General features: G+C 47.2%; 2 protein-coding genes and 1 pseudogene across 4 annotated transcripts in view; all 3 read left to right on the forward strand.

Annotated features, from left to right (window-relative positions):
• CRAMP1 (cramped chromatin regulator homolog 1) overlaps window positions 1-13,124 on the forward strand; it is a 67,135-nt gene extending 54,011 nt beyond the window's left edge. For both annotated transcript variants that reach the window (XM_012805826.2, XM_023513766.1), the window contains 8 exons: window positions 735-813; window positions 1,970-2,074; window positions 2,328-2,506; window positions 3,247-3,315; window positions 3,812-4,040; window positions 4,897-5,061; window positions 5,641-5,786; window positions 9,332-13,124. In XM_012805826.2, coding sequence (XP_012661280.1) covers window positions 735-813; window positions 1,970-2,074; window positions 2,328-2,506; window positions 3,247-3,315; window positions 3,812-4,040; window positions 4,897-5,061; window positions 5,641-5,786; window positions 9,332-9,496 — 1,137 coding nt within the window. In that variant the 3' untranslated portion in view covers window positions 9,497-13,124. The remainder of the gene's footprint in view (window positions 1-734; window positions 814-1,969; window positions 2,075-2,327; window positions 2,507-3,246; window positions 3,316-3,811; window positions 4,041-4,896; window positions 5,062-5,640; window positions 5,787-9,331) is intronic.
• LOC100951556 lies at window positions 8,167-8,753 on the forward strand (annotated as a pseudogene). Its single transcript, XR_002773620.1, has one exon. The product of XR_002773620.1 is annotated as a single-stranded DNA-binding protein, mitochondrial pseudogene (transcript).
• Window positions 13,125-13,453: 329 nt separating the features above from the next.
• Window positions 13,454-17,546, forward strand: part of JPT2 (Jupiter microtubule associated homolog 2) — an 18,796-nt gene continuing 14,703 nt past the window's right edge. Inside the window, exon 1 of the mRNA XM_003790777.3 lies at window positions 13,454-13,564. Coding sequence (XP_003790825.1) covers window positions 13,521-13,564 — 44 coding nt within the window. The 5' untranslated portion in view covers window positions 13,454-13,520. The remainder of the gene's footprint in view (window positions 13,565-17,546) is intronic.

A 17,546-nucleotide genomic window follows, 5' to 3' on the forward strand; every position in this document is an offset into this window, starting at 1 on the left:
GCCACACCTGCTGCTGTTAGCTCCTTTGTAGCTTCTGCTGACACTGACACCGCGAGGCATCTCTGAGGGTCAGGGAGTGGTCTCAGTGAGCCTGAGTCCTCGATAAGATAGCATAGAATGGCAGCTGTATGCCCAGAAGCTGAAGTGGCTCATGGCACTTGGGTTGGCAGATGCCTTTTGCTAATGTTCTGATTACTGGCAACTTCAATGATTAATATAATTGCTTAGGTGGTAGTCATCACCATTCAAAAGATGATCTGAGCACTTTGAAGTATAATTATTCACCACGGAGCCCTATGAAGAAGCAACTTATGCCCTTTAGGGCCTCTGGGCTATAAGCCAGGAACTTCATCTCCTTCACCCCATAAATGAGGAAACCCAATGTAAGGGAGTATCTCTTGTAAAAGTCCACATCTAGTGGTTATAAACAAATTTATGTAACTAGTTGCATTCCAGCCAAATGCAGAAGAACATTCTGCATTAAAAGGAGATCATTCTGATAGTCCTCCAGTTTTCCCTGGGAAAGGTTAGATTCTCTGGGTTTCTTTTATAGAGGACCCAGTGCTCTGAGGCTTGGTTTCCACAAGACCTGTCTCAGGCTGTCATCACTTTACCTCCTGTGGTTAGACTCAGCTCCCTCTTATTTGGAACATCCCTTTGTAACTCAATTTCTAGAGTGATCTTTTGAGCATGGGAGTCTTTTCATGTCTTTGATTGTAATTTTTCCTCTACAGAGAACGCTGCTTCCTAGACCTGAAAACCAGTCCCACAACGTTTGTTCCTTCTCCATCATGTCTAATTCCTCCATAACTGGTAAGGACCTAAGGCTTCATACTATCACTGTTTCTTCCTCTTTACATGAGTGTGGCCTTGTGCTTGGGAACAGTAGGTGTTTATTTCCATGGCTCTTTGAGTGACATTTCAAGCATTCCTGCGTTCATTCTACCAACACATATCTGGTATGCCCCCTGCTGGGTCTGGCTACAGTGGTAGGCAAGGCATAAGACTGAGTGGCAGGGCTTGGCACTTGTAGCTCATTGGTTAGAGTGTCGGCCACATACACTGGGTCTGGCAGGTTTGAACCCAGCCCCGGCCTGCTAAACAACAAGGAGAACTACAACAAAAAAATAGCCAGGCATTGTGGCAGGTGCCTGTAGTTCCAGCTACTTGGGAGGCTGAGACAAGAGAATCGCTTAAGCCCAAGAGTTGGAGGTTGCTGTGAGCTGTGATACCACGGCATTCTATCAAGGGTGACATAGTGAGACTCTGTCTCACAAAAAAAAAAAAAAGTGACTGAGTGGCAAGTGGCCTAGAGGGGCCTCTGCCAGTGCAGGCTCAGATGGACCTGTTTTGGATCCTTGCTCAGTTCAATTTAGTGGAGCGTTTGCATCTGTTGCCCACTTTCTATCTGTACTGCCTTGTCGGGTATGATATGGAGTAGATATGTTGTTGGGGGCTATGAATCACACTTTCAGCATGAGCGGCATCCATGGTCTATGTGTCAGGAGGCCCTGGCTCTTTGAAGTAAAGCTTATACAAGGAGTCCTTCAGTGAAATACTCTCTGTGATATACCTTTTTTTATGAGTCATTGTCATAGTAACTTACTACAAGACCCATAGGGCTATCCATTGCTTTTCCTCATGCCCCTTTGTTAACTGCAGGAATCCTTGCAATATAAAACCAAATCGCAACAGCAGAATCTCAGTCTAAGATGGCAGTTGTGATCGCAGTCTTTTAGCAGCTCCTGGGAGGCACAATGGTGCCACCATCGCAGATGCCAGAGATGATGTCTCTGGTTGGGGCCTGCGTGATTTTTGACTGCCCAAGTTAGTGTGTGTTTGGAATGTTTAGTGGCTTCCACCTTTGCTCAGTTTCCCAATCCTGACAATGGTTGTGAAGGAAGCCTCTACAAGGGAAAGCAACGATTGGGCAGGGTTGACATGTTTGCTTTTATCCTTGCCCTTGCAGGGAGAGGTTCATTCCGGCCCATCCAGTCTTCTCTGACCAAAGCAGCTCTTTCTAGGCCGATTGTGCCCAAGGTCCTTCCATCCCAGGCCTCGAGTCACCTAGCCAGTAAGTGTGTGACCTATACAGTGATAGTTATATGAAATTTGGCTAAGGGTTGAAATTCTGACGGTTTTTGTCACAAGGTTTTTTAGTTGTTTTTTTTTTTAAATTATATCTCATTACCCTTCAGAAGAACCATCAGAGTCCTAAGCTCTTTCACTGAAATGAGGTGTGAGGGAGAAGCTGTTCCTGAACCCCCTTGGGATACACTGTGGAATATCAGCAGGGAAGAGACTTGAAGTGTCATTTCTGTTGCCAGGTGCTATCGACTTAGCTGCTAAAAGTGCAGGCATCATACCCGGGAGCCCCCTCCCTGTCCTGGACACCGAGGGCTTGTCTGGCCTCTCTACACTATCTTCAGATGAGGTAGCAGCTGCTGTCTCTGCTCAGGACTCCACTGTGGCCCACCAGAATGGAGACCGTGTGTCCGCCATGGGAGTGAGTAGCTTCAAAGGACTTGAAACTCAGCATTAACCACAGTTTCTGGGGTGGGAGCCCAGGACATGGGGCTGAGATAACACGGGACTCCAGTGCTGCCATGTGAAAGCTTGGACCTTGTGGACTAGAGAAAGCATCTGAATTAGGAGGCCACACCATGGCAGAGAACAGTAGAGGGTTCAACCCACTGAGGGCGTATGGGGAAATAGTCTTGCCATGTGGCAATGGAGAGTCTAGAGCTGGGATACATGTTGAGGGTGGCTTGGTCTGGGAATAACTAACCAAGCCGGCCAATAGCAAGCCCATGGGGCTCTGCTGAGTATTACTGAGCATTTCTCTCACCTGCATGAAAGAGTATCTTGATGACCTTGACCATTACTCCTTAACCACTTCTCCATATGGTCTAGCTTCTCTGGCCTCTTGTGGCCTGCATGAGAGCTGCCTCGTGGAAGGGGTGGACTGACCCTATCAGGACTGAAGGGAGTCCAGCCCTGCCTGTTTCTTTTTGGTAGGACTTGAGTTCACCCCCAGAGTCAACAAAACATCTGAGTTCAGGGCCCATACTCTGAAAGTGGCTTTTAGCATTTTCACCTAGAACCCTTCCTCTTAACTGTCACTCTGCCATTAGGAGGCCAGGGTGACGAGACAGCTCTTGACTCTGGAGCTATGTCCCAGGTGGTGGCTTGGGCAGTGTCTGGCACACTGCGTGGTGCTTACAGGTGGGCTTGTGGTTCTCACAGGGCACAGGTGACCCATTTGTCAGTGTCCCCTCGAGACCTGAACAAGAATCGGTGACAGACAATTTCCAGGTAGGTATGCTCTTGAACTGCTAAACAAAATAGCTGACCTAAGACCCCTGCAGTGCCCTAATCCCTAACCCTGCTCCTGCCAGTATCTCTCCCCTGGATCAACCTGATACTTTGTTGCCCCCTACCCCTGTGCCTAGTCTCTGGAGGCTATCTCCTACCCCAGGTGCTCTTCTTCCCTCACAAGGCTGGATAAAGGACTGTTTTCTAGCCAGGGAGGAAGAAGCCGCAGGCTGGTAGCCCCCCAGTACCCACTTGTACCCGTGCGCTGTCAAACTCCTGGCACCAGTAGAAGCAGTTTAGGCCACTGAAGCTTGGCCCTTGACTCAGTCCTCTCATGTGGTTTCAGAAGTAAATTCCCCAGGTGTGTAGGAGGCAGTGGCACTTAATCACCTCTGTTGATTTGCCCATCACTCACCCACCCAGCTGTGAGGTTAAGGTTGATTTTTCGTCATAGGTTCTGATTGGTTGTGTCTGAACAATACCTGTTTCCTAGCAGGGCTCATCTGTTCTCTCCTTATCTGAGCTGCCCAAGGCTCCGCTCCAGAATGGGATGTCCACACTATCCTCATCAGAGGCTCCCTGCTCCCGGCTCTCTCCACCCGACGTCTCTGCTCTGTTGGACATCTCCCTTCCAGGCCCTCCTGAGGACGCGCTTTCGCAGGGAGAGCCTGCCACACACATCAGTGACTCCATCATCGAGATCGCCATCAGCTCTGGCCAATATGGTAAGCAGCAGGGCAGCCTCCCTTTCCTGGAATCAGGGGTCTTGACCTCCTGCCTGAGCGTTCACCACACTTGCTGGGAATGTTCCAGTTTAGCTATCATTTCTTGAGAATTGGATACCTGCCACCTATGAGGTATGCCTGGCCCTGGCAGAGGCAGTGCAAATGGACAAGTTGCATGTGGACCTGAGGCTATGGAGGGGTCTGGTAGGATTCTTCTGACCTTGAGGTGAGAACAGGGTGACACTGGAGGCCCTCTTAAACACAGTGTCAGAGTGGCATTTTCCTAGCTGATTTGGAATATGGGCAGATAACCTGTGGGTATCACTGCTTTTAGGAAATGGCCTGACTGCTACCTGCAAGGGTTGGGCCTGGCCTAAGTGATGCTCTTGGGGGGAGTGATGTGGCTGCTGATTACTGGTGTGACTCAGGCTGTGGGTTCACATAGACATGAGCCCACACATTGTTAGCAGGTGGCCTTGGGCAGATAACCAGTTTCTGAGCCTCACTTTCCTAAGCAATGAGTTGGGAACAATGTGGCCATCATAGGCCCACTGTCAGTACCAGCGAGATGATTCACTTAAAGATCATGGCAAAGACTTAGCTTCATCTGTGGTTATTGCTGCCATTATTATTGCCCTATGTCCTTTGTTCCCACACAAAGCCATCTTGGAGGCTCTGTGATCCTTCCCTGAGAGCAGGTTGTTGGTTGTGGTATAGAGGCCATCAGGGTGCTGGGTCTCCCAGCTCAGCAGTGCTTGGCTGCATGACCGTACTCCCTTCTTAGTGATGGGTTAGGGAAGCAGGGATCAGACTTTTCCCTTGTGCAGCATCTCTGACCCAGGATTTTGGTGGGCAGGTGAAGGAGTTCCTCTTTCTCCAGCAAAGCTGAATGGTGGTGACAGTTCTAAGAGTCTTCCCTCCCCAGCCAGCAGCCCCCAGCCGGACTGGATTGCTTCTCCTACCCATGACCCTCAGTGGTACCCTAGTGACTCTACAGACTCCTCACTCAGCAGCTTGTTTGGTGAGTGTATGGGGAAGGGGCTCAGGGCCCCTGGCACAAGCCAGGGCATGTGGATCACTGTCCAAGCAAGCAGCCACAGGGTGGATTACACACAGCTTAGTCAGCCCATATGTGGGGAGCAATATGCCTAATGGCCTAGAGCAATTCAGAGTCCCAGATCTGGTTGGTGCCGAGAGACCCAGCATGCTCATACATCTTCCACTGTCACATATAACAGTACAGACATGTGCAAAGTTAAATATATTTAAGTCAAAAAAAGTCAGAGACAACCTGAATGCCCAGTTCTGGGGAACTGTTCCCAGAGAACAACATATAGGGTGTAGGAGTGGTTCCAGAGCCTGACACCAGGGACTCCTAGAAAATAAGACTTGTACCTGTGCTCCAAGGATCCTGGTTTGGGAAAGACAGTTTCTCAGCATCTTTTCCATCTAAAGCACCTCATGTGAGCCTTTAGTAGGTGCTTGGGCTGGGGCCAAGTCTGGCTGCCACCCCAGCCTCAGGACCCTCCGGACCCTCCCACTGAACTGTCCTAGGCCAAGTTGGATTTCAGAGTATTTTCCTCTGTTCCTCTCTCTGCAGCAAGCTTCATTTCCCCAGAGAAGAGCCGGAAGATGTTGCCAACTCCCATTGGGACCAACAGTGGTACCTCTTTGCTTGGCCCCAGCTTATTGGATGGAAACTCACGGGACTCATTTGTGTCCAGGTCCCTGGCTGATGTTGCAGAGGTAAGTGCACCGATCTTATACCTGAATGTGATCACCTAGCCCCACTCCAGAGGTTGCCAGATCCCTCCTGCAGACTTATGTGTTACTAGGAACTGCTTCCAGGAATGTAGACACATACACACACTCCTGAGAACGGAGAGTGCTGACAAGGCTAGGCTGAGGTTCATCCCTGCATGGCATAGTGACGGACTATATACCAGCTGAGCCCTGAAGACATCCAGACTGAGAAGCACTGGTGTCAGGTGGAGAGCGGGGTCTCTGAAGGTGGCTGGAGCTTAGTTTAGATCTTTGGGTGCCCTTCACCAGCCATGTGATTTTGGGCTACCTGTTTGCTGATTGTGGAGAATATGGCGGTAGTGAGAGGTTCTGTCAGCACCACTCCTGTCCTAACAGCAGGGAATCCTCGAACAGAATCTCCCTTCAGTGTATTCTGGCCAGTCTGGTGTCACTTGGTTGGTTCTGCAGGTTAGGCAGTGGTCTTTCTTTGCCAGCCTTTTGCTTTTCCCATACTCAGGCTGACAATAGTAGGAGTCACATTTTGGCAGAACTTCTGTGTGGAGCAGAACTCCATGTGTGACTCTCCTCTTGACCAGATACAGTGTCCCCCTTCCCTTGCATTTGACCAGGCTGTCTGCTCATAGCTACCCAGATGTCCATTACGTGTTTTGAGTGGCATCTGTGGGCAAGTCAGGCTTGCAGAGTGAGAGGCTTGCTGAAAGAGTGCAGATCAGAGAGGTAATTTAACTGTGTTGCCAGGTACAAGGCAGCAGTGCTTGGACAGAGATGAAGAGGAGAGTAGACGCAGAGGGAGAGTCTTCCATCTGGAATGCCACTGGGAGGACTTATTCTGGTGTACCAGCCTGAGAGCAGCATTTCCCAAACCTAGTTCCTGGGTGTGGAGACAGTACTAGATATTCCTCAAGAAATTTGTAGGCTGATGCTTAAGAGAAACCCTGAATCAAAAAAAGTTCAAAAAGGCTAAGCGTGGTGGCTCACGCGTGTAATCCTAGCACTCTGAGAGGCTGAAGTAGGTAGATTGCTTGAGCTCACAAGTTCGAGACGAGCCTGAGCAAAAGTGAGACTCAATCTGTACTAAAAATAAAAAAACTGAGGCAAGAGGATCGCTTGAGCCTGAGTTGGAATGGTGCCACGGCACTCTACCCAGGGTGACAGCTTGAGACTGTCTCAAAGAAAAAAAAAAGTTCAAAAAATGTTAATCATGGGCAGCGCCTGTGGCTCAAGGAGTAGGGCACTGGCCCCATATGCTGGAGTGCTGGAGGTGGTGGGTTCCAACCCAGCCCCAGCCAAAAACTGCAAAAAAAAAAAAAAAAAAAAATCACGAATCTTGAGATGATGGACTTATGGGAAGTCTTCGGAGAATTCTGAGCCAAGTCATGATATGATTAGAAATTTCATCTCACATAAAGCAATAACACAATAAATTTCCAACCCACAGTGTGTAACATTTCTTCAACCTGTCTGGCCATAGAATCTTCCTTCACAGCACACCTTGGAACATTGATGGTTTGCAAGAAACTGGTCTCTTTCCCTTCCTATGTTTCTGTGGATGTTTATAAATACCCAGTTTCTGTGGAGACAGATACTACACAAATACCATGAGACAATATGCCAGGACCTTGCTGTTAAAACAATGGTCCACAGACCAGCTGCAGAAATTCCTCAGAGTTCAAAATGCAGATTCTCAGGTTTTCTCCAGGCCCCCCAAATTAGAATTTGCACCCAAGATCCTTGGGTGACACATTGCACCACAACCAAAGATGAGCAACACGAACCAAAGATGATTTTGAAGTACTATGTCCTTAGTAAGTAACTTAAACACATCTTTTCCTGCAGAAATGGTAGATAAATGTTTAGTAAAGGATATTACTGAGAACTCTACACTTAAAACAGGGATGTGTTTGTAAGGTAGGCTATCTACATGTACAGTCTGAAGAGTCTGTGGAGGAGACAGTCTGTTGGTGGGATTTGATTAAAGGCAGTGTGGGTGTGCAGTAGGTAGGGAGAAGTAGAGCTGCACTGGCCCTGGGTTGGGGAAGATGGAAGCTGATGATGGAACCTGGGGTAGGGGAATTTCTATCGGCTCTGCTTTCTAAAAATTAGTTTGATGTTTCCCATAATAAAAAGTTTAAAATTTGGTTGATACCAAAGCTCTACTCAGAGTTTCCCAAAGCCTTCTCATTTGTTCATAATGCCATGCAGTTCATTATCTAATATTTATTCAGAGCCTACTATGTGCAAACAAAGGCCCCTGTCTTCAGAACCGTTCCACTCAAGCACAGGAGGCAGAAGATAAATAGTGGAGACAGCAGGTTCCCTGTATGTGTGCACAGGATCAAAACCCTGTGCTAGCGGCGGGCTGCTATAGAACAGCGGGAAGAGCCTAAAGATTAGATTGTGAAAAAAGAAAGTAGAAGCCATGTTTCGAAGACCTGTATTTCAGGTACTTCATCAGTTTGTAAGACATGAGTCTGAAATAGCTAGCAGTTTAGTTCTGGAAAGATCCTTAAATTGTGTGCAGTTACTTGGGCGAGTGGGTCAGGACCCTGTCATGAGACAGGTGGAAGGGAAAAATCCAGTCACAATATTTTCTATAGCAACAAATGAGATGTGGGGATCAGGGGACAGTGAAGTATACCAAATGGGTGATATCAGTCAAAAGACTACATGGCACAGAATATCAGTATTCTGGCCAGGCCTCAGAGATGTGGCCTATCAGTATGTGAAAAAGGGATCTCGAATTGATGTTGAAGGGAAAGTAGACTATGGAGAATACACGGATAAAAATAATGTGAGGCGACAAGCAACAACAATCATAGCTGATAATATTATATTTCTGAGTGACCAGGCAAAAGAGAAGGAATAGAATGGACGATTCAACTTTGGTACAGTCTTATTTCCAAATCATGTATAGTCTTTGTAGTTTCTGAAGAGAAGAATTAAAATATTCTTTTATTAAAAAAAAACAAAAAACCCTGTGCTAAGGTCTTGCTGTCCATGCATCTCTCCTCTCCACTCTGCCTCACTCACTATGTCATGGCCACCATCTGTCTTGTGCTTTTTGAACCATGGAAGCCTATTCCCACCTTGGGGCCTTTGCACTTGTTTCTTTTGAAAGGAACACCCCCCAGCTTGTCCTCCAAATGTACCCCACCTTGCTCAGGCTCCAGTCCTTGGACCCCTCCCCTGGCAAACTCTGTCTCCTCACTGTTTGTTTCCTTAGGCTGTTCCTCAGTCTTTTTATCCCACTGCATACTACACTAATCCTGTGTGTGACTGTCCCCCTACTCTCCTATCAGTCAGTTGTGCCAGGCTGACAGGAGACTCACTATGAGTACTTGTACAAAGCATTTGTATGGATGACAGGTAATTCTAAAATTCTCTAGAGTATGCTGGGCCACCATCTATGGCTTGATTCCAGCCACAGGAGTTGATGGGAGACTTTTTTCTTCTCTATAGGGAGCCACCTTTTGCTGAAGGGCCAGCCGGCCACCAGCTGACTTGGCCCCATCTCTTCTATCCTGCAGGTGGTGGATTCCCAGCTGGTGTGCATGATGAATGAAAACAGCATCGATTACATATCTCGGTTCAATGATCTGGCCCAAGAGCTGTCCATCGCTGAGCCCAGCCGCCGAGAGGTTCTGTTTGATGGTGGTGGAGGCGGCCCCCCTGTCGGCGACCTATCTCAGTGACCACACCTCAGACCAGGTGTATCCTGGAGGCTGCAAAGGAGAACTTGTGGGGCTAGAGGTTTGTGGTAGATGAAACCCTCTTCAAGCTAGAGAGAACAAATTGAGCTCAGAACTCCAGAAGATGGTCTGAAGAGAGGCACCTCTGCACCCCAGAATGTGCCCCATGTGGAACCCCTGGTCATGAGCTGTGTCCCCACAAGCAGAGGGCAGTGATACCCTGAGAGACCAGGAAGAGTTCTTGGGGAGGGCTGACATCAGAAATTGCTGTGGTGCCGGAGCAGCTCCTTGCCAGTCACTGGGCCCTGTGTTAGGATGTGTGTAGCTGTGCCATTTCAGTCCGTACTCTGCCTCAATTGTTGTGTTGGACATTCCGGTGGGTTTTCTTTCTGAAAGAAGGAAGTGTGTGTGCCTTGGTGTAGTTGCTGCATGCTGGGGAGGTGTTGTCTCCCCTTTCTCGGCAGGGAGGCCCCAGGCCACTGCTGCATTCTTTCTGCCAAACCAATGTCACACTTGGATTGCTCCCTCTGAAGGAAGGATGGGGTAGGACTATTGGGTGTGGCCTGGGCTCCTGCCTGTACCCTAAGACTGCAAACACTCAAAGGTCATAGGTCTGTAGCCAGTGCCATCAGTCCATAAACACTCACCCTCTAGTGCTCTCCATCTAGAGGCTGTCCTGACTTCACAGGAAGGGGGACAAGAACCACACCTTATGCAGGTCGTGTGGACTTTATGTATGGTCCTGCTAAGCTGGTTGAAAATGTTTTTCTTATGTTTTTAAGAATTAAGAGATAAGGAAGACGATGACGAATCCCTATTTAGTTGGTTTCCTACCTATGTCCATTTGCAGGTTTCTCCCAGGGATCTGTTGGGGTGGCCCCTAAGCACTAAGGCGACTACAGAAGAGAATTTCTTGATGAGTTCTTGAACTTGTGTGTTATTGTTTGATATCTGGGAAAAATCTGCCTTTTCAGGGAAAGTTTTCTCTCCTTCAGAGCCTTCTCTTCCTTCCAGTGTCATTGGTGTAGGCCTGATGTACATACTTAATCCCTCACGCATGCCTTTGCCCCAAGGCCTCCTGTTTCTCTTCTTTCTGTTCAGGGCACCTAGGCAAGGATTTAGATGTCCAGATGTAGTCAGAGCTCACCAAACCCCCTTTTGGTGGTCTCCCTCTTTGAGCCCCTCCAGGTAATCAGTATTATAACTGCAGATGGCCCAACGTCCACTCTTTTGCCAGAATGGAACTAACAAGGGCTCCTTTGCCTTCTCAGCCTCAGGAGTTCTAAGCACATAAGTCACCGTCCAGCCATATCCTTTGTGGCCAGGAGCCACCTTTGTGGTGTTGGGCAGGTGATGCCTGCACCCCTATCTCACCTCCTGCTTAACCCCCACCCAGCAGCTGGGACTGATCCTCTCCACATTCATGAGGCAAGCAGCAGTCCTCAAGGCTGCCCTAGCCCTCTCCACAGCTTCTCTCCCTGTCTACAAAGAAGGAAGCCCACTGAAAAGGCAGAAGAAAGGCCTCGGCATGGACAAGCAGGTGGATGCCTTTGATTCTGCAGTCCTACAGCTGCAGCTGCTGCTGCTGTAGACCCCAGGCGGTGATACACTGCAGGACAGCAGGCTTCCAGGCAAGAGCTTCCTTTTTTCTTCCCACAAGTTTTTCTTGGTCCTCTTGCCTCTGAGGTGGTTTCCCTCCTTCAGTCCTTGACACAGAATCTTAGGAAAAAGTCCCAAAGCTCTGGAGGGATTAAAAAAGGAACATGGTGCCACTTTATTAAGAGCAATAGACAGCAGTGTTTGAACCAGAGTATCTTTAAACTAGCTTATATTTAATGCTTAATATGTCAGTCTTCTGAAATTAGCATCTAATTGAGCTGAAGATCAGTAGCTCTCCCTTGCTGGGCATCTGACTTTGCCAGGTCTACAGTAGGTTAGGACACCAAGCTGATTTTAGGCTACTACTAGCTTTCTCACATTCTCATAGTCTAGGGCCAGAGATGCCAAGTAACAATATCACATTGATGCTGGAAGCAGTATCCAGTGGCAGTGCATTATGTGCCAGGGATGTAGGGGTGGCCTGTCAGAGGACGCCCTGAGGCAGTGTAGTATGTCATTTGGCTCCTTTTGCCCAGTGATATCTAATGGAGAAAACTTTGGAGGTTGGTATCTGCTTTTGTAGGCTCATTATAACAGTAGCCCCCATTTTGTGCTCTGGCTTAGACTCTCTCTGGGAGCAGCTGACTGTAGCTATTGTCATCCAGTGGGTAGGTAGTTTAGGGAAGAGAGAGGACTGACTCATCTCTCCTGGATTAAAGCTGACAGGATTCCAGAGAATTCTGCTTCTTTTCTAGCTGCCAGATGGGTGTATACATTTGCTTGCCATAAGAAGGGGAAATTTACAAATGAAAAACAATGGATGCATTTTCTCCCAGCCTAAATGAATATTTTAGTACAAACAAAGGCAATGTTAAAGGTGGGAATCTTCAAAAACTCCAGCAGAAAGGCTGTCTACTTTCTGCATCTTCCTGTGCTTTTCCAAGGGAAGTTATGAGTCTCATTAGGAACATGTGGCCTCCTTTGTGCATTTGAACATGTTGTGGATTCAGATGAGATCAGTTTCTTAGAAAAAATCTTTCCCTAATCCCTCTAATCTTGTCTGAGGTCTTTCTGCTGATTCATCTTTTCTAAAGATTGAGACTGAGTATCTTTAGTGTCAAGGAAGTTAGTGTTTTGGCTTTGATTGTTGATTGTGAATGTACAGTAAAGGATTCCATCCTTTAGAAGATGGGGAGGCAAGTTGAACTTCATACTTTCATGACATTTTTTCATCTTTCTGTATCATAGGTGTAGAGTACTTGCTCAGGGAGTGGGAATCTGTGGGGTCATTTCCTCATTTGATCTGCTTGTTTTCCCACACATCTCCAGTTTCGTAGCATCAGAATTCCATTCTTTATTATTCTGTATGGTGCCTCATTTCTGGTGGATGTCCTTTTCAGTTTAATAGTGTCTTTAACTAGATTACACCATTGAATCCAAACTTGGTCTGCAAATAAAGTTGTGAGATACAAAACACTGGGAGCAAGGGAAGAAGACAATTTTGTTTTCCCTTTAAGCATTGAGACTTAGCAGATGCATTGGTGAGGAAATATGGCACTTTGTCTTAAGAAAAAAAGAAAAGATGAATTTAAAAAAAATACAACAAACCAGCTGTCAAAGTTCTCCTAATGTCACAATACTTTAAGTCATGTCTTGGAAGCACTACAGCAACCGATGCCCTTTGTTCTCTAAAAGGATAACTGGCTCTAGGTATGGTCCGGACAGCAGAAATTATTGCTGTTTCCTTTAATAATTGTTAAGCCATATCATCTAAGGTTTTCGGCTTGTTTGAGATGTGAATTTGTTTTATAGATTATAAATATAGTGTATGTATAAAGCAGAATGCCTGTCTTTCCTGATTATTTTTTGTACCATATTGTAAATTATATTATTTATTCTTTACCAATTTGGGAATAAAAGGTGTTTTGGTTATTTAATATAATAAACAAGAGCTGTTAAACTTCTGTTTAAATTTCCAGTTCAACTTGTAAATGTTTTTATTGTGCATAAAATACACTAATACTTGATCTAACGATGGTCGTTCCATAGTCTTTTGTGCCTATTCTTAACCGGCTTTGTGCCCTCTAGGGGCCCGGGCTGGCGGGCCAGTCTAGGACCCGCAGAGAGCGAGCAGTCTAAGCCAGCGCCCTCAAGTATCCCTACTTCCGCCCAGGGTCCGCCCTCGGCCAGCTGCCTAATGTTAAGCCAACTAGCTGTGAGTGACGTCTGCTTCCACCAATCGGCTTCCAAGCTGCCTACTGATTGGGGGGCGGCAACAGTAAGCGGGGTTCGCGCCGCGAGTGGCTGCGGAAGCATGATTGGCGTCGCTGTGTCCAATGGGCGTGAGAGAACCGCCTAGGGTACCTGCGCGAGTCTGGGCGGGAACTGCGGCGCGGCGGGCCGAGTAAGGCACCGTGTAGCGGTCGACATGTTCCAGGGCCCGGAGAGCGAGAGTGTCCGTGCGGGCTCCAGGTGAGGAGGGGGGGTGCGGGCGCGGAGTGGGCGAGAGCGCGGCCACGTGGCGGGGGTGGCGGGCAGGGCGACGTGACAGAAGCCCTCAGGCCCGCACGGTCTCCGCCCTGACCCCCAGAGTGCCAGCCGCTCGGCCACCGGGGCCGTTGGAGTGTTTGCTGAGACCCAGATGTAAAGTGCTCTTTTTTACAGCCCTCGCCGAACTCTGACTCTCAGGGCGAGGGCGCACGGCGGGGGTGGGGTGGGGGGCGGCGCCTGGGTTCTGGGGAACAAAGCTACTGGGAGTTGGCAAGTGGTGCGGCCTGTGTCTGTGGCTGTGTGTACGTGTGCCTCTGTGAACCTGGGCCTGTGCGTGTGTGTGCGCGTGTGCATCTGTATACGTGTGGCTGTGTGTGCCTCTGTATGTGTGGATGTGCTTGTATATATGGTCTCCGTGTATGTGTGTGCCCTTGTGTTTACACGTGTGCCTGCACCCGTGGATGCCCGTGTGTGCGTGCACCTTTGCCTGTGTGCACGTGTGCCTGTACCCCTATGTGTTCGTGTGTATACATGTGACTGTGTATATGTGTGCCATCTGTGCCTTTATGAGTGTGCAAAGGCACAGAGTGCGCGCCTGTGCCTGTGTGTAGCTTTGTCTATGTATGTCTGTGCTCATGTGTGCCTATTTGCATGTGGGTTTGCTTCTGCTAATTTGCGCAAGTCCACTTTCAGTTGGAAAAGTACTAGGCTGTCCTGAGAGAAGATGACAACCAGCAGTGTTCAAGCAAATAGTTATCTCTTTCAGTCTTCACCACAACCTGGGGAGATAGATGGTGTTCTCCCTGCTTTGTTATTGGAGGAAAACAGATGGAAAGGCAAATCTGGCGTAGGTCTAACACCCAGGAAGACACAGCACACTTTTTTTTAAACTCTGAAGCTCTTATGGGTACTGAGTTGCATAAATTAGGGTCAGTGGAACTGACAAGGTCTTTCATGCCACTTGAGCAGCCAGCTTGCATTGGAAAGTTTTGGGTCTACAGATGGCATAAGATTTTTCTGTTATGGTGAGCCATTTCCATGGCTTATCCTCACTGTGAAAGTGAAAGAGAATGTGTGTGTGAGACAGACTATCAAGACAAATACTAAAGAAAAGGGTTGTTCCAACTTAAGAAAACTTTAAAAAAAAACAACTTTGAATTTGAGAGAGTTAGGTCAATATTCAGTAATACTCCTAACCAAATAATTAGCCATTAACCCATGAAACAGTAACTTAATCATTCATATGTAGGTCGGTACTGATGTGGGACCAGAAGTTAATTCTGGAGTGCTCAGAATGCATCAAAGTTCCGCACCAGTTGAGCAGGGAGCTGTGTTCCTGGAGCTCAGTTGCATCCATTGTGTACCTTTTGTTTTTATACTGCCTGGGCTCAAGTGATCCTCTTGCCTAAGCCTCCTCAGTAGCTGGGACTACACACACACCATTAAGTGTTAGTTTATAAACACCATGAGGAACACGTATGTTTTTCTGACTTCTTGAGTTCTGGAAGTTAGCTGCATCACACTTTCCTTGGGGGATTCATTCTCCATATTTGTCTTGGCTAACTGCAGCAACTCTAATATGCTTGGGCCCCCACAGCCCTCTCTTTGGAAAAAAGGGAATTTAGTTTTTGAACAGGAGGTTGTGAAAAGGAGAAAAATCTTCCTTTTAGGATGTACAGGTAGGTAAACCAATTATTTTTTTGTTTCTTGTTTTTTGTTTTTTTTTCCCCCAGAGATAGGGTCTTGCTATTGTTCCCCAGGCTGGTCTTGGACTACTGGCCTCAAGTAATTCTCTTCCCTCAGTCTCCCAAAGTACTAAGATTATAAGCTTGAGCTACTGCACCTTGGTAAACCAGTCTTAAGTGAATGATTAAAAATAATTGGAAGCTTCTGCTTGGGATCATTGGAAGCTGTGCATTTGCTAAATATCTTTGATGAGTAGCTAGGCTGATGCCTTGTAAGATTTACACTTTATTTTGCTGTAAAAGGAATCAAGCAGTAGTTGTAAGATTACCCAGGTAGTTTTCCCCCTCTTCAGACTATCTTTCCTTTATTTCTGAGAGACTATCTTGTGTTAAAGGGATTTTGAACTGTATAAACATTATGCTTTGGCCGCCATTAACGTAAGATCTCCCTTTAAGCTGTAAAATTTCTATTTATAAAGAATTTAATCTGGGCAGTGCCTGTGGCTCAGTGTGTAGGGCACCAGTCCCATATACCGAGGGTGTCAGATTAGAACCCAGCCCTGGCCAAACTGCAACAAAAAAAATAGCTGGGTGTTGTGGCAGGCACCTATAGTCCCAGCTACTTGGGAGAGTGAGGCAAGAATATCACCTAAGCCCAGGAGTGGAGGTTGCTGTGAGCTGTGACACCACAGCACTCTACCAAGAACGATAAAATGAGACTCTATCTCTAAAAAAAGAAAAAAGAATTTAATCTGTGTCTATTTCTCTCTGCTTAGCCAGTCTCCAGAATAATTTCTGAAATGCAGGGGGAAGCTGTGGATGGGTTAGGAGCACTGAGACCCTGGAAGTGAAAGTTGCATTAGTTTCTCTGCCTCTCTAGTGCTGCAGTCCACTTGAGCTGTGTGTGTGTTGGGGGGCGCTTTTCTTATCACAGGCCCCTTAGTTTTTCTCGTATATTTTCAATATCTTTATTAAAGTATATGGAAGGGAGACAATAAAAGGATAAAAGTTAGGAAGCACCATGTTGTGAAGTTGTCCCCAAATGTCTTGAGCTTGCTAGCATTTCCCTCCTCCCTATAATTGGTATCATAGTGGTGACTGTGCATGTGGTCTACAGAAGGTCACACTGTGCCTTTGTTGTGGGCTGTGGTTTTGTTGAAAGGTCTATTGAACTCTCAGCCCTGTTTCTCTGAGTCCCATTTGCAGTGTGATGGCTGCAGGGTGTGAAACCTGTAGGCCAGCCCCATTCATTGCCTTTGTGATGGAGGTGGCCCCTGCCTCTTTCCAAGTGGCTAGGCCTTTATGCATCATAATCCCTGTTATACATTCCTTGACATTAATTTTTTTTTTCTTTGCTTGTTCTCAAAATTCAGAGAAGTACACAGAACAATACTGAATACTATATTTCCAACCACTCCAAGTTAGTATTTGGTCATTCCACTTACCTCCTATGCCCCCTTGGAACCCTTTCCACATGGAGACCACAGACTCAATTTGGGCCTCACCTCTTCCAAACTTTAGTGTACAATAGCATATCACACAGAATACTGAAACCACCTAGGCACAATTGTAGATTTCCCGTTTAACTTGAAGCTCCTCCAGGGTGAGGACAATCTATAGAGCCTGTGCAGGGTTTCCCAGAACAGGTGCTCAGGAAATGCCCAAGTTGGAGTGGAGCAAGAGTGAGAGGAGATTTGGGAGACTGAGAGGGTCAGGAAAGAGTCCTACGGAGCTAGAATCAGGAGGCAAGTGTGATCTGACAAGTGGTAGGACCCTTGAGGGTGAGAGGAGAGCCGTGTCTCGAATAAATCAGTAAAGTAAGAATTTTAACTCATGTTGGCATAAGACTTGATGTTAAAATTTAGTTTGGGCTGGCACCCGTAGCACAGTGGTTATGGTGCTGGCCACATGCACTGAGGGTGGCAGGTTTGAACCAAGCCTGGGCCAGCTAAACAACAATGACAACTGCAACAACAACAACAAAATATAGCTGAGTGTTATGGCAGGTGCCTGTAGTCCCAGCTACTTGGGAGGCTGACACAAGAGAATCACTTAAGCCTAGGAGTTTGAGGTTGCTATGAGCTGTGATGCCACCATACTCTACCGAGGATGACATAGTGAGACTCTGTCTCAAAATAATAATAATAATAATAAGCACTTAAGTACCTGCTTAGCACTTTTTTTTGTCTTTGCTTCAAGAATTGCAAGGAGGCTCGGTGCCTATAGCTCAACCGGCTAAGGCGCCAGCCACGTACACCTAAGGTGGCGGGTTCAAATCC

This window comes from Otolemur garnettii, unplaced genomic scaffold, assembly GCF_000181295.1.
Source record: "Otolemur garnettii isolate 467f Iridium unplaced genomic scaffold, OtoGar3 scaffold00044, whole genome shotgun sequence".
NCBI lineage: Eukaryota > Metazoa > Chordata > Mammalia > Primates > Galagidae > Otolemur > Otolemur garnettii.